The sequence below is a fragment of the Puma concolor genome, chromosome C2, assembly GCF_028749965.1.
Source record: "Puma concolor isolate L17-30 chromosome C2, mPumCon1.1.hap2, whole genome shotgun sequence".
Taxonomy (NCBI): Eukaryota; Metazoa; Chordata; class Mammalia; order Carnivora; family Felidae; genus Puma; species Puma concolor.
In genome coordinates, this window is record NC_141675.1 from 93,717,351 (window position 1) to 93,740,926 (window position 23,576).

A 23,576-nucleotide genomic window follows, 5' to 3' on the forward strand; every position below is an offset into this window, starting at 1 on the left:
GGACCAGATGGCCTTAACAAGTATATTCAGGACATTCATCCTAAAGCAGCAGAATGCATATTCTTTTCAAGTGCACCGGAACATTCTACAGAATAGATCCATACTGGGTCACAAATTAGGCCTCAGCAAATACAAAAAGATTGAGATCATACCACGCATATTTTCAGACCACAACACCATGAACTTGAAGTCAGCTATAAGGAAAAATTTGGAAAGACCACATACACATGGAGGTTAAAGAATATTCTATTAAAGAATGAAGGGACTAACCAGGAAATTAAAGAAGAAATTAAAAAGTACATGTAGGCAAATGAAAATGAAAACACAGTAGCCCAAAACCTTTGGAATGCAGTGACGGCAGTCCTAAGACAGAAGCATATTGCAATACAGGCCTACCTCAAGAAGCAAGAAAGGTCTCAAATATACAACCTAACCTTACACCTAAATGGAGCTCCAAAAGGAACAACAAATAAAGCCTAAAGCCAGCAGAAGAAGGGAAATAATAAAGACTAAAATGGAAATAACTGATACAGAAACAAACAAACAAAAAATGGGTGCCTGTGTGGCTCAGTTGGTTGAGCATCCAACTCTTGATCTCAGTTCAGGTCTTGATCTCAGCATTGTAAGTTTGAGCCCCACATGGGGCTCCACACTGGGCATGGGACCTACTTAAAAAATAAAATTAATATAATAATAATAATTAACAATGGAAAAAAAACACAGTAGAACAGATCACTGAAACTAAGTGCTGGTTCTTTGAAAGAATTAATAAAATTGGTAACACCCTATCCAAACCTATCAATAGAAAAGAGAAAGGACCCAAATAAATAAAATCACCAATGAAAAGTGATAACAATCACAACCAACAACTCAGAAATACAAACAATTATAAAAGAATATTATGAACAATTATCTGCCAACAAACTGGGCAATCTAGAAGAAATGGATAAATTCCTAGAAACATGCAAACTACCAAAACTGAAACAGGAAGAAATAGGAAATTTGAATAGACCCATAACCAGCAAAGAAACTAAAACAGTAATCAAAAATCTCCCAGCAAACAGGGCCAAATGGCTTCCCAGGAGAATTCTACCAGACATTGAAATAAGAGTTAATACCTATTGTTCTCAAACCGTTCCAAAAAATAGAAATGGAAAGAAACTTCCATACTCATTCTATAAGGCCAACAATACCTTGATTCCAAAACCAGCAAAGACTCCACTAAAAAGGAAAATTACAAGCCAATATCCCTGATGAACATGGATGATAAAATTCTCAACAAGATACTGGCAGATCGAATCCAACAATACATTAAAATAATTATTCACCACAATCAAGTGGGATTTATTTCTGGGTTGCTGGGGTGGTTCAGTATTCTCAAAGTGATACACCACATTAATAAAAGAAAGGATCAGAACCATATGATAATCTTGATACAGAAAAATCATTTGACAAAATACAGCATCCATTCTTGATAAAAGCCTTCAACAAAGTAGGGATAGAGGGAACATACCTCCACATCATAAAAGTCATATACAAAAGACCCACAGCTAATATCTTCCTCAATGGGGAAAAACTGAGAGCTTTTCTTCTATGGTCAAAAACAAGATAGGGATGTCCACTCTCACCATTGTTATTTAACATAGTACTGGAATCCTAGCCTCAGCAATCAGACAACAAAAAGAAATAAAAGGTATCCAAATCAGCAAGGAAGAAGCAAAACTTCCACTATTTGCAGATGACGTGATACTCTATGTAGAAAACCCAAAAGACTCCACAAAAAAAAATCGCTAGAACTGATACACAAATTCATCAAAGTTGCAGGGTGTAAAATCAATGTGCAGAAATGCATTGCATTGCTATACACCAATATATACCAATAATGAAGCAGCAGAAAGAGAAATCAAATCATTGATCTCCTTTACAACTGCACCCCCAAAAAAAGACACTAAATAGCCAAAGCAGTCTTGAAAAAAACAAAACAAAGCTGGAGGCTTCACAATTCTGGACTTCAAGCTATATTACAAAGCTATAGTCATGAAGGCAGTGTGGTACTGGTACAAAAAACACATAGACCAATGGAACAGAATAGAAAACCTGGAAATGGATCCACAACTATATGGTCAACTAATCTTTGACAAAGCAAGAAAGAATATCCGATGAAAAAGACAATCTCTTTAACAAATGGTGCTGAGAAAACTGGACAGCAACATGCAGAAGAATGAAACTAGACCACTGTCTTATACCATACACAAAACCAAATTCAAAATGAATGAAAAACCTAAATGTGAGACAAGAAACCATCAAAATCCTAGAGGAGACCAGAGCCAGGAACCTCTTTGACCTCGGCCATAGCAACTTCTCAGTAGACACTTCTCCTGAGGCAAGGGAAACAAAAGCAAAAATGAACTATTGGCACTTCATCAAGATAAAAGCTTCTGCAGAGTGAAGGAAACAATCAACAAAACTAAAAGGTAGCCTATGGAATGGGATAAGATATTTGTAAATGACATATTGGATAAAGGGTTAATATCCAAAATCTATAAAGAACTTATGAAATTCAACACCCAAAAAACATATAATTTGGTTAAGAAATGGGCAGAAGACATGAATAGACACTTTTCCAAAGAAGACATCCAGATGGCCAGCAGACACATGAAAAGATGCTCAATATCACTCATCACCAAGGAAATACAAATCAAAACCACAATGAGATTCACCTCACTCCCGTCAGATGGGTAAAATAACAACACAGGAAACAACAGATGTTGGTGAGGATGTGGAGAAAAGGGAACCCTCTTACATTGTTTGTGGGAATGCAAACTGGGGCAGCCACTGTGGAAAATAGTATGGAGGTTCCTCAAAAAGTTAAAAATAGAGCTACCCTATGACCCAGCAATTGCACTACTAGATGGCTACCCAAGGGATACAAAAACACTGAATTGGGGGCTCCTGGATGGCTCAGTTACTTAAGCGTCTGACTTTAGCTCAGGTCACGATCTCACAGCTCATGGGTTTGAGCCCCGCTTTGGGCTCTGTGCTGATAGCTCAGAGCCTGGAGCCTGCTTCGGATTCTGTGTCTCCCTCTCTTTCTGCCCCTATGCCGCTCACGCTCTGTCTCTCTCTCTCTCTCAAAAATAAATAAACTTAAAAAAAATTTTTTTAATTATGATAAGGCTTATAAAAAAATACTGAAGTGGCAAGTACACCCTGATGTCTATACCAACATTATCAACAATAGCTAAATTATGGAAAGAGCCCACATGTCCACTGGACGAATGGATAAAGAAGAGGTGGTATATATACACAATGGAATATTACCCAGCCATCAAAAGGACAGAAATCTGGAGGTACCTGGGTGGCTCAGTTGGTTGAGCATTCAACTTTGGCTCAGGTCATGGTCTCACGATTCTTGGGTTCAAGCCCTGCCTCCGGCTCTGTGCTGACAGCGCATAGTCTGCTTGGGATTCTCTCTGTCTCCTTCTTTCTCTATCCTTACCTGATTTGTGCTTTCTCTGCCTCAAAATAAATAAATAAACTTAAAAAAAATAAAATCTTGCCATTTTCAATGACATGGATGGAACTAGAATGTATTATGCTAAGCAATTTTCTTTATCTCACAAATAAATGTCTTTATTTTACCTTTTCAGTGAAACACCTTTTCACTGGGTATTGTATTCTGGGTTCACTTTATTTTTCTTTTATTACTTTAAGATGTCCTTCAGTTCTCTTCTGATTTACATAATTTCATATGAGAAATCTGTTTTAAGTCTTACTGTTATTCCTCTGTACATCATCTGGCTGCATATTAGATTTTATCTTTATTGCCAGTTTTCAGTAATTTCATTATAAGGTGCATTAGTATGTGTATGTGTGTTTTAATGTTTATTCTGCTTTATTTTGGTTGAGTTTCTTGGATCTCTAGGTATATACTTATCATCAAATGTGGAAAAATTTTGATTATTATTTCTTTCAAATATTTTTTTTTTCTGTTCTCCTTCCTTTATCCCCTGGAATCCAATTACATGTATATTAGACCACTTCCTATCGTTCCATATGTCACTGAGGCTGTGTCCATTTGTATTAATTGCTTTTCACTCTGTGCTTCATTTTGGATAATTTGTATTGCTTTGCTTTTAGGTTAAGCAACGTTTTGTTTTTTAGTGTCTAATCTATTTTATTTTTAATTTCGGAATTATATTTTTATTTCTATAATTCTATTTGGGCCTTTCCTATATTGTTGATTTCTCTCCTCATTTTGTTTATGTTATGTTTTGCATCTTTGATGATATAATAGTTGTTTTAAAGGTCCTTGTGTGCTAATAATATCATTTCTGTATTTGTTTTTATTGATTTTTTTTAAATGTATGGTTACAGGTCATATTTTTTTTGCTTCTTTGCATGTATGGTGATTTAGTATTGGATGATGGACATTTGAATTTTATGTTTTTGAGTGATGGATCTTGTATTCCTTTAAAGGGAATTGGGCTGTGTTCTGGAATGCAGTTCACTTTTTTGTGCATCAATTTGATCCTTTTGAAGCTTTCTTTTAAGCATTATTAGGGCAGGTCCTCCCAAAAGACCAGACTAGAGCTCAGTAGTACCTAGAGTAGAGTAGCTTCTAGTAGTAGTCACTTCTAGTAGTGGTAGACTAGTTCCACTACTAAGATATGACCTTACTGAGGATTCTATTGAATGTCATATATTATGAGGTTTCTCCATTCTGGTTGGTGGGAACACAAAGTATTCCCAACTCTGTGTGAGCTCCTAGAGTTGTTAAGCTACTGCCTACCAGTGGTTATGTCTTCCATTTGAAGTGGTTTCCTCTCATTCATGCCTAGTTCAGTACTCAGAAAAAGACTGAGGACATACCCTGTAGATTTCCAAAGCCCTCTCTCTCTTTGTATCTCCATCTTCGTTCCTCTGCCTTAACAAATTCTATCTGCCTTGACCTCCCCAAACTCCAATCTATTCTCCTTACATAAGCAAGACCTAGGCTCTATTTGGGTTTCCTTCCTTGGGATGTGGCCTGGAAACTGCCTCCAGGCAGTAACTTAGGGCCAATTATAATCATTGAAATAATATTTTTTATATTCCGTTTTATATATGTCAGTCAATTGTAGGGTTCACCTCATTTGTTATCCATAGTTCTATGATATCTGCTATCCAGTGTCTAAAAAGAACAGTTTCATATATTTTGTCTAGTTTTAAAATTGTTTACAGTAGGAAGGCAATTCCTGTAGCAGTTAATTCTTCATGAACAGAAGCAGAAGTCCTACCAACTGCAAAACAACTTTTTAAAAGACAGTAGTTGTAGAACTAGTTTTTCAATAGCCAGAAATAATGTGTAGAAGAATAGGAGAGATTTTATGAAAAGATATGGTACCATTCAGTGTAATGAACCTATAAAAGACTTATACTTGGTAACAGTGTAGCTAATGCAATGTCTGTTTTTCTGATCCTAATCATTGGGCAGGACTCTGTAATCTGTCAAATAAACTGTAAGCCCCACCATGCATGGTCTTGGATTTGCTACTGTCTGTGACCTAGACAATTTACCTGTAAAGACTTTGTGTGGGGGGTGGTGCTCTTGGAGGAGCCTGGCAGATCTTTCTCTTTGTGCCTTAGATCCTGTATCTGTCTTGTCAAATCACTCACCATTACCCTGTTTGACACACTATTCCCCACCCAGTTTCCCACTCAACTGTTTTTGAAATCATTCAACTCTCCTCTCAGTGACTAAGCCATTCACTGTTTCACCAGCTCCTCATGTGTGAATCTCTGAATGTGTGCTAACATTGGAGTTCAATGCTTGCCCCGTGACAGAGCCCAGTATCATGGTATATAAAGTTCTTACACTGGATATCCATGGATTGAATGGGGGCCTAGCATTCAAAGTTCCATGCCAGTGAGTTCAGTCTGTCCAAGGGAACCAAAGGGGAATTTATCCCCTAGGAAATTTATATTAGATGGACTACCCCGTCATGTTCACAGAATCTCCCAAAGATGATATAAGCTTAACATTGTTAGCACTTCTAGGATCCACAATGTTGACCAGGGTTTCTTAACTTTAGCGTTATTGGCATTTGGAGAAGGATAATTTTTTGTCGTTTGGACTGTATTATGAATTGTGGGATGTGTAGCAGAAACCCTGGCCTCTACCTACTAGATGTCAGTAGTTCCGTCTTCTCAGTTTGGACAACCATAATGTCTCCAGACATTGTCAGATATCCTTTGGAAGTGCAAAATTGCTTCAGTTGAGAACTACTGGCATAGAGACACTATTGTGTGCCATACTCCAGGGAGCTTCTGGAAGTGAAGCTCAGGGAACTAAACATGAAGAAACTCACCAGGCCATTTGGTGTCTTCTTGGGAGAGGCCTGTTTAGAGAGTTTGCCCCATGCAGGGTATACACTAGGTAGACATTGACCTTGGAATGTAAACTCCTGTGTTCAAGTGCTGCCTCTGCAGGTTCTTTACTCTTCAATTTCCTTATTTAAAAATGAGGTATGGTGTGTTTACCTCACATGGCACTGTTGTGGTAAGAACAAATGAGGTTATACACACACACACACACACACACACGCTGATGTGTACTTCTATAGGCGTAGGATACACAAACATAGACTTAATAATGGTTCAAATATAAATGTGTTTATTTGCCAGTATTGTTAAAAGGGCAATATGTGAAAAATAAATCTTTCAGTCCATCAGATATATAGTCCTCCCTCTGACTTACAATATTGCTCTATGCTAGAAGACACAATAGGGTATGTCTAACTTTAAAAAGAGGAAAAGGAAATAAATAGTTTTTTCAGCAATAAAATTTTAACCAAATTATGATGCAAATAGCCATGTTTTTATATTTAGTTCTTAATTTTGCATTCAGTAAACTGACAGTCTGTACAAGAATTTAAATGTCTTGATAGGAGAAGTAGCTTTTAGTTCTCTTGGGATTTCATTGTGATGAACCTGGTAAATAATTCAGGAACATATGAGAGGCCAATGAATGGGCGGCACCTGGTGCTATATTGTTCATGCCTAAGCATGCAGAATCCAAAGATGGCATTCTACACCTGTCACATTGTTCTGGCTTAAATACAAATCCTATACTCAGTGGCTACTGAAATAATAATTGATTTTTTTTCCTGTTCCAATTTTCCTCCACAATAAAAGAAAACTGTACTAAGCTATTTCAGAAACACAAAGCAAAAGTGGCACCCTTTTTTAAATTCCCACTGGTAAAATTTCTAATCTGTTTTCGCTATCAAGGGGTAGATTGCTTTAAAGAATTAGGGACTTGTCTACCTTTTCTTCTGAGGCTAATTTGAGCCTTCCTGCATTTCTGCTTTTGTTCTGTAAATTGAGCTTCTTTTCAGATCACAGTATTCATATTGCGGGCATCTTCTAAGAGAAATAACACCATCCTCTGGCCACTGATTCACTCTGTGGGAATTCCTACAACTCCTCAGTTTCTCTCCCTATTACCTGAATAGACTCTCCCACTTCTAATAGTCTAATAGTTTGAAAACAAACAAACAAAAAAAACTCTTGGCAAAAGGCTTGTGTATTGTTCTGAGACCCCAGCTGCCTGGATATAGAATGTTCCTCCACTCACTAAGTGAACAAGAACTCCAGCGACTGAAAGACATTTCATGCAGACAGCATGGGGCACCTGAGTCCACTGCCACTCAGGATCAGACACAGCTTAAGCCATCAGCTGCGTGGAAAAATCTTGGAAGGGCAGGGGATTTCCTAGTAGGGAAAAAAAGGAAGATGAGCCTCACATGTTTAAATTAAAGTTATTATAGTGCTGAGCCAAATAAAGGATCTGAAAAGAGACTGTAGAATTTTATATCTATAAATTGTTAGATGACCTTTGTCTTTGTTTTTGAAGTGTTTTTATTATAGAAGCTTAAAAATATATTTATTTAAATATATGCTAAACCTTTGTTATACATGATAAAATACCTATATAAAATAAAAATGTAACTATAATTAAAATGTATAAAATAATATTCTTAAACTTCTATAATAAACCATTTATATATTATATACTAACATATAATATATTTATAATTTGTATTATATATTTGTTTTTATATATGTAATACATAAATATTTGTTTGTTAACAGGTTTAATTGGCTTCCTTTCCTTCTGGACCTGTGTGAGAGTACTTGGAGCAGTGACTGCCATCTGGTGGCAAGCCAGAATCATCACTTTGTGTAATCTAACGGTTACCAGGATGCCCACTCTTGCCTCACATGGTATGCACTGGCATCAGGGCACAAAGAGAGCCTGGAAGGTGTCTGATGAACGAGCCTAGTGAAATAGCCTTTTACTTCCACCTGAATGGGTTGTTTTCATCCCGGATTCTGAGCCAAGAGCCAGCTCCAAAATGGTGCCTCTGAAGAAAAGATTTGAATTGTTTTTGTGTTTTAGTCTAAGATCTGCTGGTTACCCACCAGCAGATAACCAAGACTGTGAATAAGCACACACCAAAAGGGGCATGTGATGTCATGGAGCCTGAAATAAACTGCTCCGAATTGTGTGACAGTTTTCCTGGCCAGGAGCTGGATCGGAGTCCTCTTCATAATCTCTGCAGGACAATTGTAAGTGAGCAGCCATGAGGTATCAGGGCTGTTCGATATACATGTTGTTGTTGTTGTTGTTGTTGTTGTTGTTGTTGTTGTTGTTAGTGGTGGTGGTGCAGTGGTAGTGGTGATGAGGAGGAGGAGGAGGAGGAGGGGGAGGAGGAGGGGGAGGTGGAAGAGAAGGAGGAAATGCTTATGCAGGACATGTATTTCCTGGCTTTGGGGATGATGGGACAGTTTGTGTTTGGTCTGTAAAAGAGCCTTCATTCCTAACACCTTGTCTTTATTCTGTTCTCAGACCTCTTCCCATTATAGCAGTAAGACCATTTCCTCATTATCTCCTGTTCTCTTGGGTGTTGTTTGGACCTTTCTCAGCTGTGGACTTCTTTTGATAGTCTTCTTTCTTGGCTTCACAATTCGCTGCAGGAATAACAGGTAAGCAGCCCCATACCTAGTTTCTCATCCCCCATAGCCTGAATCGTGAAACCCAGAGGGTCGGTATCATTTTGGCATTGTGAGCTGCTAGGTGGTATCAGCAAAGTTTACCTCCTACTGTGGCATTAAGCTATCTGAAAAGTTCCCCTGAAATCGTCCTGGCCTTGCAGTATAATTTCCTCTTGAAGAGAAAGATCTAGTCCAATATTGTGGCAACTATGACAAGGGTATCCAAAGAGGAGAATGAAGAGTCTCTCCTCATAAAGGAAATTATGATCCTTCTGATAAAATTAGTTATTTTGTATATGGCAAACTAAAGTTGAAAACAGCCTAAGTGGGATAAGGTTTCTGAAAAAATAGTGAAGCCCTACTACCTGGCTGTTCTGTTAGATAGTTTCGGCTGGTTAGAAAGTCACTGGCTCATCAGAGTAAGTGTCCCGGACTCCCAAGGCTGGCAAAAGAAAACCAAATGAAGACTGTTTTTGAAGGGACTTGCAAAATTCTGCCTTCACTGCTATTCAATCCTTCCCTCGGGGCCCACTCCATCTCTCCCACATCTTTACTCTTTATTCTCATCCTGCCCCCACTGTCTCAGGCTGCCACCTGAGAAGCCCTTTCCAGCTCTCTCTCCGTGGCCCACAGCTGAATTCTGGATGGAGCCCACATCAGATTTCAACAGCTCTCTCCGAGAGGTCAGACTTGTTTGGCACCACTCCAGTGTGACACTTTGTGGTGATCAAATGCGCTCCATTGCTTGGGTTTGGCTCTCAGCTGAGGGTCAGTCAGTTGGATTTGTCTAGCAGGCATTTTGGGGCACCATTGGCCATTTGAGGCATGGAGGACATGGAATTGTTAAACAACAGTGACTTGACCTGCTGTGTCAACCAGAGTATGGCAGTGACTAGTGGTACTCTGACCTGAGTATGCCCCTAATGCTGCCCTAGACACTTTTCATTCTGTTCCTCAAATACACTAAACTTACTCCCTTCTCAAGGCCTTTCACTTACTGTTTCTTTATATCCCGCTGCCTGACAGTTTTCTCCAGATCTTCCTGTGACTAGTTCCTCATCTTATAGTCCTTGGCTCAAATGACACCTCTCTCTATATTTTTTAGAAAATTTTTAGTGTTTATTCATTTTTGAAAGAGAGAGAGAGTGCAAGCAGGGAAGGGGCAGAGAGAGAGGGAGACTCAAAGACTGAAACAGGCTCCAGTCTGTCAGCACAGAGCCCAATGTGGGGCTCAAACCCATGAACCATGATTTCATGACCCGAGCCAAAGTCAGATGCTTAAATGACTGAGCCACCCAGGCGATCAAATACCACCTCTTCCCTGATCATTCTATTCAAAGTGGTCTGTCTACAGAATGGCCATCCAGCCACAATGTCTCATTCCATATATTATCACCCTGTTTTATTTTCTTCATAGCAAGTATAACTCTCTGATATTACTGTATTTATTGAGTTGCCTGTTTATTGTCTGTATCCCCCACCAGAATATACAATCTATGAATACAGGGACTTTGTCATGCTCACCACTGTGTCCATCATTCAGAGCAGACTCTGAACATTGTAGGTGCTCAGAAAATATATTTTCAGTGATCCTGGGAAGACAGATATTTAAATCCCAATAGTAGCTGCTGCCAGGAGAATGTCTGGGAAAATCATGCATTTCAAAGTTAGAGAATTACAGAGTACAGTCTTTTCAGCTGCAACATATTTCTACAGTGCAAATTAGTAACCAATTGGCAAACTAGAAAATAATATCATTGGTTCATATGTCATTTTCCCCCAACACATTAATGCTTTAAAGCATATAGGGGCAAGCCTTCCTACAATTAAAGAAGGAAGACTTAAGCGAAGAAACTAGTTTAATGGCTTCAAGAACTGGTGTACTTCCTATGTTATGAAGCTATCTGATAAAATTGGAGGAGTAGATGGAGAAGTAGAGAGATATTTCCTATGTGTTTAAAAATAATTGATTGTTAAAGAAAGCAAAGATCCAGAACAGATTTTTAATTTAGATGACAATGTTACCTATTGGAGGTGAATGCCCTCAAGTACCTACATCTTGTAGATTTCAGGTTGCAAAAATCAACTGTGATCCTGGTACAAATGGTAATGGACATTTGCTGAGTAACTAGTATTTTAATTGTATAATTATTATTTTTATTAGTATTTTGGTTGCAAAGTTAAATATGTTTCAACTGCCATGACCCCATACAATTTTTCCCATAATCCATTATTTTTATGCACAGTTTTGTAGAATGCAAGGTTTTTGAAGCATTTATATATCCTGTTAAAATAGGAACACCTGTAAACAGTGTTATAGTAGAAACACATATATTTCTTTCATTCCATTAAAGATTTTGCTGCTGTCTTGTTTGCAGTGGGAGCATGACTGGGCATAAAGAATAAAATATTAAGAGGCACTGTGAATAAAAACACATTTTGCAATTAAGTAGCTTACAAGTTCAGACAAGGAAAGATAAAATAACCCAGTTTCAAAGTGCTTTCTTCAATAATAAAATTTGTTCAAAGGTACAGCATCACAGTTAGATGCTTCATTTCATTTCAGTTTTGTGGCCTCTAAATTTGTGATTGTGTATATGTGTGTAGTGCCAGAGGAAGAAAAATATTTTTAAAATATCTTAATAAATATAATGGTAATGGTCAAGTTCAGTTGCAGATATTACATTTTTGGTAAAATTTTAAAATGTAGTCTACAAGAGAAAATCAGTAAAGATATAGAAGACTTGGACAACACTATCAACCAACTTGACCTAATTGACATTTATATAATCCTACATCCAACAGCAGCAGAATACACATTCTTTTCAAGTACGCATGGTACATTTACCAAGATAGATCATATTCTAGGCCATAGAAAAAGTCTTATTAAATTTAAAAGGATTCAGTTCATACAGAGTATGTTCTCTGACTACAATAGAATTGAATTAGAAATCCATAACAGAAAGAACTCTAGAAAATTTTGAAATATTTGGGAACTAAATAGAGCACTTTAAAGTAACTCATGGTCAAAGAAGAAATCAAAAGAGAAACTAGAAAGTATTTTCAACTGAGTGAAAATGTGAATACCAACATATCAACATTTGTTGGATGCCATTAAAGCAGTACTTATGGGAAAATTATAGCACTAAACTCCATATTGGAAAAGAAGAAAGATCTACTTTATGAAACAACAAAAAAGAGAAAATGAAACCTATTATAAGTAGAAGAAAGGAAATAATAAAAATGAAAGTAGAAATTGATGAAATAGAAAACAAAACAAATCAGAAAACAACATGAAACCAAAACTCTTTGTGGAAATCAATAAAATTGACCAAACCGCTAATTCAAATGATCAGAGGGGAAAAAAGAAGATATAATTACCCAAATAAGGAAGGTAGAGGTGACATCACCTAAGATTAGGAAGATAATGTAATGGTGAGAACAACTATTGTAGGGAGTCTCTAACATGTTCTGCAATGATTTCTGCTTCCTGATAGTCACACTCTTATGAAATCCCCTCTCACTGATAATGGGCTGGACTTACTGATGCGCTTATTAATGTGATATCACTTTTAGGATAAGGCTACCAAAAGACGGTGGCTTCCTTCTTGGATCTCTCTCACTCTTTCACTTGCTCACTCTGAGGGAGGCCACCTGCCTTGTGTGAGCTGCCCTATGGAGAGGCCCACATGGCAAGGCACTGATATTTCTAGTCTGAAGCCAGCAATGACTGAGGCTCACTAACAGCCATGTTAATAAACTTGAAAACAAATCTTCTGAAGCCTGCTAATAGCAATAAGCTTGTAAGCTTATTTTACCCAACTTGAACCTTGGAGGACTGCAGCAATGGCTGGCCCAGTGACTGCATCCTTGTGAGAGATCCTGAGCCAGAGGCACCCAGCTAATCTGTGCGTGTATTGTTGAAGAAATGTTATCAGCTTTACAGAAAATCTTCTGAAATACTGAAAATAATGAACCATTCCCAACTCATTCTATGAGGACAGCATTACCCTGATATCAAAACCTAATAAAGACATTAGAGGAAAAACGCCCTATAAGTTAATACTCCTCATGACCATAGATCCAAAATTCTAAACAAAATTTTGGCAAATTGAGTCCAATAAAATATCAAAAGGATAATACATCATGACAAAGTGAGATTTATCTCAGGAATACAAGGTTGATTTAACATCCAAAGATCAATCAATAAAATTCACCGTATTGACCAACATAAAACAATGATCATCTTTCTAGACAGAGAAAAGGCATTTTGAAAAAGATTTAACATACTTTCCTGATAAAGTCTCAACAAACCAGGAATAAAAGAGAACTTCAACCTAACAAAGTACATCTATGAAAAACCTGTAGCTAACACCATTTTTTAATGGTAAAAGACTGATTGTTTTCCCATTAAGATCAGAAACAAAGTGAGATGTCCACTCTCACAACTTTTGTTCAACAATGGAGATTTTAGCCAGTGCAATTAAGATAAGAAAAATAAATAGAAGTTACCTGGTTGTGTATGTAAAAAATTCAATAGAATCTATTCTTTTTTTTTTTTTAATTTTTTTTTCAACGTTTATTTATTTTTTTGGGACAGAGAGAGACAGAGCATGAACGGGGGAGGGGCAGAGAGAGAGGGAGACACAGAATCGGAAACAGGCTCCAGGCTCCGAGCCATCAGCCCAGAGCCTGACGCGGGGCTCGAACTCACGGACCGCGAGATCGTGACCTGGCTGAAGTCGGACGCTCAACCGACTGCGCCACCCAGGCGCCCCAATAGAATCTATTCTTTAAAGAACTACTATAGAACTAATACATGAGTTTAGCAAAGTTGCAGTTTACAAGATCAAGGTATAAAAATCAACTGTATTTCTAAATACTAAAAGCAAACAATTGAAAAGTGAAAATAAATGCAATGCTGTTTATAATAGCACCAAAAATAAGAAATATTTAGGGATAAATCTAACAATGTGTAATACCTGTATACTGAAAACTACAAAACATTGCTAACCTAACAAATAATGTGAAATACTTACATGCTGAAAACTATAAAACTGCTGAGAGAAATTAAATCCTAAATAAATGGAGAAATACCATGTTCATGGGTTGAAAGATTCAATATTGTTAATTCTCTCTTAATTGATCTATAGACTAAGCCCAATTACAGTCACAACCCTAGCTGGCATTTTTTTGTATAAATTGACAAGCTAGTTCTAAAATTAATGCAGAAATATGGAGGACATAGAATAGCCAAAACAACTTTATAAAATAGAATAAATTCTACTCCTGAAACCAATATTACAGTATATGTTAACTAATTTAAATTTAAATAAAATCTTGGAAAGAATAAAAAAAAGAATAAAGTTGGAGGACACCTGATTTTAAGACTTTATTATAGAGACTTTTGGGAAGATGGCGGTGTAGGAGGACGCTGGGCTCACCGCGCGTCCTGCTGATCACTTAGATTCCACCTACACCTGCCTAAATAACCCAGAAAACAGCCAGAGGATTAGCAGAATGGAGTCGCCGGAGCCAAGCGCAGACCAGAGGCCCACGGAAGAGGGTAGGAAGGGCGGCGAGGCGGTGCGCGCTCCACGGACTGGCGGGAGGGAGCCGGGGCGGAGGGGCGGCTCGCCGGCCAAGCAGAGCCCCCGAGTCTGGCTTGCAAAAAGCGGAGGGGCCTGACGGACTGTGTTCTGACAGCAAACGCGACTTAGCGTCTGGGAGGTCATAAGTTAACAGCTCTGCTCAGAAAGCGGGAAGGCTGGAGGACAAAGGGAAGGAGAGCTGCTGAGCCCCCGGACGACAGAGTTCAGTTTGGTGGGGAACAATGGCGCTCGCCAGCGCCATCTCCCCCGCCCATCCCCCAGCCAAAATCCCAAAGAGAACCAGTTCCTGCCAAGGAACTTGCTCGCTCCGCGCAAACACCCAACTCTGCGCTTCTGCGGAGCCAAACCTCCGGCAGCGGATCTGACTCCCTCCTGCTGCCACAGGGCCCCTCCTGAAGTGGATCACCTAAGGAGAAGCAAGCTAAGCCTGCCCCTCCTGCCCCTGTGCACCTTGCCTACCCACCCCAGCTAAGACGCCAGATCCCCAGCATCACAAGCCTGGCAGTGTGCAAGTAGCCCAGACAGGCCACCCCACCCCACAGTGAATCCCGCCCCTAGGAGAGGGGAAGAGAAGGCACACGCCAGTCTGACTGTGGCCCCAGCGGTGGGCTGGGGGCAGACATCAGGTCTGACTGCGGCTCCGCCCACCAACTCCAGCTATACACCACAGCACTGGGGAAGTGCCCTGCAGGTCCTCACCACGCCAGGGACTATCCAAAATGACCAAGCGGAAGAATTCCCCTCAGAAGAATCTCCAGGAAATAACAACAGCTAATGAGCTGATCAAAAAGGATTTAAATAATATAACAGAAAGTGAATTTAGAATAATAGTCATAAAATTAATCGCTGGGCTTGAAAACAGTATAGCTGACAGCAGAGAATCTCTTGCTACAGAGATCAAGGGACTAAGGAACAGTCACGAGGAGCTGAAAAACGCTTTAAACGAAATGCATAACAAAATGGAAACCACCACGGCTCAGATTGAAGAGGCAGAGGAGAGAATAGGTGAACTAGAAGATAAAGTTATGGAAAAAGAGGAAGCTGAGAAAAAGAGAGATAAAAAAATCCAGGAGTATGAGGGGAAAATTAGAGAACTAAGTGATACACTAAAAAGAAATAATATACGCATAATTGGTATCCCAGAGGAGGAAGAGAGAGGGAAAGGTGCTGAAGGGGTACTTGAAGAAATAATAGCTGAGAACTTCCCTGAACTGGGGAAGGAAAAAGGCATTGAAATCCAAGAGGCACAGAGAACTCCCTTCAGACGTAACTTGAATCGATCTTCTGCACGACATATCATAGTGAAACTGGCAAAATACAAGGATAAAGAGAAAATTCTGAAAGCAGCAAGGGGTAAACATGCCCTCACATATAAAGGGAGACCTATAAGACTCGTGACTGATCTCTCTTTTGAAACTTGGCAGGCCAGAAAGAATTGGCACGAGATTTTCAGTGTGCTAGACAGAAAAAATATGCAGTCGAGAATCCTTTATCCAGCAAGTCTGTCATTTAGAATAGAAGGAGAGATAAAGGTCTTCCCAAACAAACAAAAACTGAAGGAATGTGTCACCACTAAACCAGCCCTCCAAGAGATCCTAAGGGGGACCCTGTGAGACAAAGTACCAGAGACATCACTAGAAGCATAAAACATACAGACATCACAATGACTCTAAACCCATATCTTTCTATAATAACACTGAATGTAAATGGATTAAATGCGCCAACCAAAAGACATAGGGTATCAGAATGGATAAAAAAACAAGACCCATCTATTTGCTGTCTACAAGAGACTCATTTGAGACCTGAGGACACCTTTAGATTGAGAGTGAGGGGATGGAGAACTATTTATCATGCTACTGGAAGCCAAAAGAAAGCTGGAGTAGCCATACTTATATCAGACAAACTAGACTTTAAATTAAAGGCTGTAACAAGAGATGAAGAAGGACATTATATAATAGTGACAAGGTCTATCCATCAGGAAGAGCTAACAATTATAAATGTCTATGCGCCGAATACCGGAGCGCCCAAATATATAAAACAATTACTCATAAACATAAGCAACCTTATTGAGAAGAATGTGGTCATTGCAGGGGACTTTAACACCCCACTTACAGAAATGGATAGATCATCTAGACACACGGTCAATAAAGAAACAAGGGCCCTGAATGAGACATTGGATCAGATGGACTTGACAGATATATTTAGAACTCTGCATCCCAAAGCAACAGAATATACTTTCTTCTCGAGTGCACATGGAACATTCTCCAAGATAGTTCATATACTGGGTCACAAAACAGCCCTTCATAAGTTTACAAGAATTGAAATCATACCATGCATACTTTCAGACCACAATGCTATGAAGCTTGAAATCAACCACAGAAAAAGTCTGGAAAACCCCCAAAAGCATGGAGGTGAAAGAACACCCTACTAACGAATGAGTGGGTCAACCAGGCAATTAGAGAAGAAATTAAAAAATATATGGAAACAAACGAAAATGAAAATACAACAATCCAAACACTTTGGGACGCAGCAAAGGCAGTCCTGAGAGGAAAATACATTGCAATCCAGGCCTATCTCAAGAAACAAGAAAAATCCCAAATACAAAATCTAGCAGCACACCTAAAGGAAATAGAAGCAGAACAGCAAAGGCAGCCTAAACCCAGCAGAAGAAGAGAAATAATAAAGATCAGAGCAGAAATAAACAATATAGAATCTAAAAAAACTGTAGAGCAGATCAACGAAACCAAGAGTTGGTTTTTTGAAAAAATAAACAAAATTGACAAACCTCTAGCCAGGCTTCTCAAAAAGAAAAGGGAGATGACCCAAATAGATAAAATCATGAATGAAAATGGAATTATTACAACCAATCCCTCAGAGATACAAACAATTATCAGGGAATACTATGAAAAATTATATGCCAACAAATTGGACAACCTGGAAGAAATGGACAAATTCCTGAACACCCACACTCTTCCAAAACTCAATCAGGAGGAAATAGAAAGCTTGAACAGACCCATCACCAGCGAAGAAATTGAATCGGTTATCAAAAATCTCCCAACAAATAAGAGTCCAGGACCAGATGGCTTCCCAGGGGAGTTCTACCAGACGTTTAAAGCAGAGATAATACCTATCCTTCTCAAGCTATTCCAAGAAATAGAAAGGGAAGGAAAACTTCCAGACTCATTCTATGAAGCCAGTATTACTTTGATTCCTAAACCAGACAGAGACCCAGTAAAAAAAGAGAACTACTAGGCCAATATCCCTGATGAATATGGATGCAAAAATTCTCAATAAGATACTAGCAAATCGAATTCAACGGCATATAAAAAGAATTATTCACCATGATCAAGTGGGATTCATTCCTGGGATGCAGGGCTGGTTCAACATTCGCAAATCAATCAACGTGATACATCACATTAACAAAAAAAAAGAGAAGAACCATATGATCCTGTCAATCGATGCAGAAAAGGCCTTTGACAAAATCCAGCACCCTTTCTTAATAAAAACCCTTGAGAAAGTCGGGATAGAAGGAACATACTTAAAGATCATAAAAGCCATTTATGAAAAGCCCACAGCTAACATCATCCTCAACGGGGAAAAACTGAGAGCTTTTTCCCTGAGATCAGGAACACGACAGGGATGCCCACTCTCACCGCTGTTGTTTAACATAGTGCTGGAAGTTCTAGCATCAGCAATCATACAACAAAAGGAAATCAAAGGCATCAAAATTGGCAAAGATGAAGTCAAGCTTTCGCTTTTTGCAGATGACATGATATTATACATGGAAAATCCGATAGACTCCACCAAAAGTCTGCTAGAACTGATACATGAATTCAGCAAAGTTGCAGGATACAAAATTAATGTACAGAAATCAGTTGCATTCTTATACACTAACAATGAAGCAACAGAAAGACAAATAAAGAAACTGATCCCATTCACAATTGCACCAAGAAGCATAAAATACCTAGGAATAAATCTAACCAAAGATGTAAAGGATCTGTATGCTGAAAACTATAGAAAGCTTATGAAGGTAATTGAAGAAGATTTAAAGAAATGGAAAGACATTCCCTGCTCATGGATTGGAAGAATAAATATTGTCAAAATGTCAATACTACCCAAAGCTATCTACACATTCAATGCAATCCCAATCAAAATTGCACCAGCATTCTTCTCGAAACTAGAACAAGCAATTCTAAAATTCATATGGAACCACAAAAGGCCCCGAATAGCCAAAGTAATTTTGAAGAAGAAGACCAAAGCAGGAGGCATCACAATCCCAGACTTTAGCCTCTACTACAAAGCTGTCATCATCAAGACAGCATGGTATTGGCACAAAAACAGACACATAGACCAATGGAATAGAATAGAAACCCCAGAACTAGACCCACAAACGTATGGCCAACTCATCTTTGACAAAGCAGGAAAGAACATCCAATGGAAAAAAGACAGTCTCTTTAACAAATGGTGCTGGGAGAACTGGACAGCAACATGCAGAAGGTTGAAACTAGACCACTTTCTCACACCATTCACAAAAATAAACTCAAAATGGATAAAGGACCTGAATGTGAGACAGGAAACCATCAAAACCTTAGAGGAGAAAGCAGGAAAAGACCTCTCTGACCTCAGCCGTAGCAATCTCTTACTCGACACATCCCCAAAGGCAAGGGAATTAAAAGCAAAAGTGAATTACTGGGACCTTATGAAGATAAAAAGCTTCTGCACAGCAAAGGAAACAACCAACAAAACTAAAAGGCAACCAACGGAATGGGAAAAGATATTTGCAAATGACATATCGGACAAAGGGCTAGTATCCAAAATCTATAAAGAGCTCACCAAACTCCACACCCGAAAAGCAAATAACCCAGTGAAGAAATGGGCAGAAAACATGAATAGACACTTCTCTAAAGAAGACATCCAGATGGCCAACAGGCACATGAAAAGATGTTCAGCGTCGCTCCTTATCAGGGAAATACAAATCAAAACCACACTCAGGTATCACCTCACGCCAGTCAGAGTGGCCAAAATGAACAAATCAGGAGACTATAGATGCTGGAGAGGATGTGGAGAAACGCCCTCTTGCACTGTTGGTGGGAATGCAAATTGGTGCAGCCGCTCTGGAAAACATTGTGGAGATTCCTCAGAAAATTAAAAATAGACCTACCCTATGACCCAGCAATAGCACTGCTAGGAATTTATCCAAGGGACACAGGAGTACTGATGCATAGGGGCACTTGTACCCCAATGTTCATAGCAGCACTCTCAACAATAGCCAAATTATGGAAAGAGCCTAAATGTCCATCAACTGATGAATGGATAAAGAAATTGTGGTTTATATACACAATGGAATACTACGTGGCAATGAGAAAAAATGAAATATGGCCTTTTGTAGCAACGTGGATGGAACTGGAGAGTGTGATGCTAAGTGAAATAAGCCATACAGAGAAAGACAGATACCATATGGTTTCACTCTTATGTGGATCCTGAGAAACTTAACAGGAACCCATGGGGGAGGGGAAGGAAAAAAAAAAAAAAGAGGTTAGAGTGGGAGAGAGCCAAAGCATAACAGACTGTTGAGAACTGAGAACAAACTAAGGGTTGATGGGGGGTGGGAGGGAGGAGAGGGTGGGTGATGGGTATTGAGGAGGGCACCTTTTGGGATGAGCACTGGGTGTTGTATGGAAACCAATTTGACAATAAATTTCATATATAAATAAAAAAAAGACTTATTATAAATCTATGGTAATGAAGGTAGTTTGGTACTAGATAGAAATAGACATATATATCAGTAAAACAGAATAGCATTCAGAAATAACCTACATATATAAGGGAAACAGTTTTTCAACAAAGGTACAAAAGCAAGTCAGTAGAGAAGGGACAATCTTTTCAAAAAATGGCCCTGGCACAATTGGATATCCACATGCAAAAATGAACTTTGATCTATATCTTGCACCACATTCAGAAATTAACTCAAAATGGATCATAAATCTATCAAACCTAAAACTGTAAAACTTGTCTAAGAAAATGTAAGAAAAATGTTGTGACTTTGGAATAAGCAAAGCTTTTATAGATATAACACTAAGAGCATAAACCATAAAAGAAAACATTGATAAATTGGACAATAAAAATTTAAAACCTCTTCTAAAGAAAATCTTAAGAAAATGAAAGAAAGAGACAGACTGGAAGAAAATATTTGCAAATCATGTATCTAATAAAGAACTTATATCCAGGTTACTGAGAACTCAATAGTAAGAAAACAATAATCCAGTTTTTCAAATGAGTGAAAAATTTGAAGAGACACTTCAAAAAAGAGTACACATGAATGGCAAATAAGCATATGAAAAGAGATTGTCAATACCATTTAGTCATTAGGGAAAAGCAAATTTAAACCACAATTAAATGCCACTGCACACTTATTACAATGGCTACAATTTTTAAAAACTGACTAGGTCAAGTAATTGCTCAGTTCATAAAATGGTTTTATCCAGTAAAAAAAAAAAAAAAAAGAACGAATTATTGATATTTGGGACAGCATGGATGAATCTCAAAATAATTATGCTGAGGAAAAGAAGCCAGGCAAAAAAAAAAAAAGTTGCATATCATATAATTGAATTATAAAAAATTCTAGAAAATTAAACCTACCTGTTGTTAATTAATCTGTGGTGACAGAAATCAGATGAGTGGTTACCTGCAGATGGGTGGGAGGTGGCACCGAAGAGCAGGAAGGAGGAACTACAAAGGGACATGTAGAAACTTTGGGGGATGATGGATATGTTCATTACCTGGATTGTGGTAAGTATTTCACTGATATATGCATATATCAAAACTTACCAAATCCTGTACCTTAATTATGTACAGTTTATTACATGGCAGTTGTATTTGATACAGCTATTTCAAAATGTAGTCTACAAACATTCTTATTTTTTCTGAGAAGGTTCTCATGAAGGAAAAAAGTACACCATATCTGGTGTCCTTCAAAGGGCTCTGCTAGGTGACCTAAAACCCATATGATAACTGTGCTAGATATGAATGACTATTATGAGAGAATACATTCTTTTTTTTCTAGATTCCTCTTGTAGTTCAATAAGGACCAGAATCACTTAACTTGGAGCAAAGTAGATATTTCAGGTCCAGAGGATCTCCTCATGCCTCTTATGTAATGCAGAAAATAAGGACAATGTCAGAAATTCTGTGTGAAGCTAAACTTGTTCAATTAAAGGACTTTTATTCCAAGAGCTTATCTCATTGTCACTTGTGATAAGAAGTATAGATACTAGTTGTTATTTACCTATTGTTATTTCTCAGAATTGAAAGTGTCATTTGCCCAATAATCCTGAATATCTTGCATTTTATTTCCTGGGAAATCAAGAAATGTGAAGAATAAGAATTGTGTAGGGATGAGCTTTTGCTCTACTTAGAGGTTAACAAGTTAACCTGTTACTATCTTATAGATGCTAGCAAAAGACATAAGAGGCTCAGAGACAGAGTACTTCATTATTCATGGCAAAAGCACTAGTCAGAGCTTCATGTTGCATTTGTGCTGGTTCCCATGCCCCCAACTCCTGTGAGGATGATGCAGAGCCCATTTGGAAGCTTGAACACATAGGAGGCTGCCATGAAAGGAGAGGAATCTGAATCTGGGGGATTCCCCACTTTTATAGTGAGTCATAACAGTCCTGGTCTTTGTCTAGGTGGAGATGTTACTTCAGTAAATATTTGCTGAGCTGAACACCTACTGTGCTCAGGATTCTGTGTAAGATGTAATTTAAGTGTTCCTGGGAGCTTCAAATGTATTACCTAGGTGGAAAAACATGAACAAGTCCAAAAAATACATCCTGGGACTTTTTTTAAAATAGCTTTTCAAAAAAAGAATGCCTTGCTGCAGGCATAGCTATGCTCTTTTCATATTGATTGTTTCAAGTCTGCCCTCTTTGTGGCTTGAGTAATTGGAGCTGAAGGGAAGGTGACAGGGAAGAAAGGAAAACAATACTGATCTTGTTGGCTATAAGAAAATTTGCACTGATACTGTGCCCTACAAAGATTTCTGGTATCTTCTCTACAATCCTTAGTTTGATGGTTACTGGCCAAGAAGGAAGAGCCAGTCAGGCCTAGAATAAATGCCACCCGTATAGCTGATTTGGGGAGAGGTTTGCAGGGCCAAGGAGTGAAGTGAGGCAGAGACAGGAGTAGATATTGCAAGAACTTATCCAAAAAGAAAGCTAAGGTTCACGGTTGGGGGGAAAAAAGGTATCTGCCATCACTTCCAAAAAATTGAGCATAGAGCCAAAAGTAAATGGTATATCATGAAATCAAAAGCCACTGGCATGCAGGAATGGTGCTGAAAAAGAGGTGAGGAACAGAAAAGTGGCAAGATCTAGGATTATAAACAGAGATGCGATTTTATTAGGTACAGGCTGGAAGATGAAATAGGGGTGATTCAGCATAAGTTAATGAGGATCAGGGTTAATGGGTAAGATTATTTTCTACACAGCCCTCTGACGCTGTTTGTCCATCCTGTAGTCGGTCCTAAATCACTATGACCCCTAGATGAAGTTGACACACTCCTGCTTTGTGTACCCATTGTGGAGTTAAACACATTACTGACCCATCACAGCTTCCTGGATTGGAAGAAGAGCACTATCTTTCTTAGCAGATAATGAGCTCCTTGAGTTTAAGACAACATCTTATTCATCTCTGTATCTCCATTGTGCCTGGACTACACTCCATGTTTCCTGAATGATCAAATTAAATGGGCTAGAATATAGACTATGACAATAAAGGTAAGTTCTTAGAAGATGGATATTTCCATCCTTTAACTTTAATACAGTAGCAATTCTACATAAAATTATGTCACAAGTAAGCAATTGCTTTCCATCGTCCTTTTCTCTTTCATGGTGGTTGTTTCCCACAGAAGCCCAAGGAATTACA

At 38.5% G+C, this 23,576-nt stretch overlaps 1 protein-coding gene across 3 annotated transcripts in view; it reads left to right on the plus strand.

The window, feature by feature from the left end:
- GPR156 (G protein-coupled receptor 156) overlaps nt 1-23,576 on the plus strand; it is a 121,804-nt gene that overhangs the window by 41,590 nt on the left and 56,638 nt on the right. For all 3 annotated transcript variants that reach the window (XM_086675329.1, XM_086675328.1, XM_086675330.1), the window contains exons 2-3: nt 8,137-8,613; nt 8,894-9,030. In XM_086675329.1, the coding sequence (XP_086531455.1) occupies nt 8,521-8,613; nt 8,894-9,030 (230 nt within the window). In that variant the 5' untranslated portion in view covers nt 8,137-8,520. The remainder of the gene's footprint in view (nt 1-8,136; nt 8,614-8,893; nt 9,031-23,576) is intronic.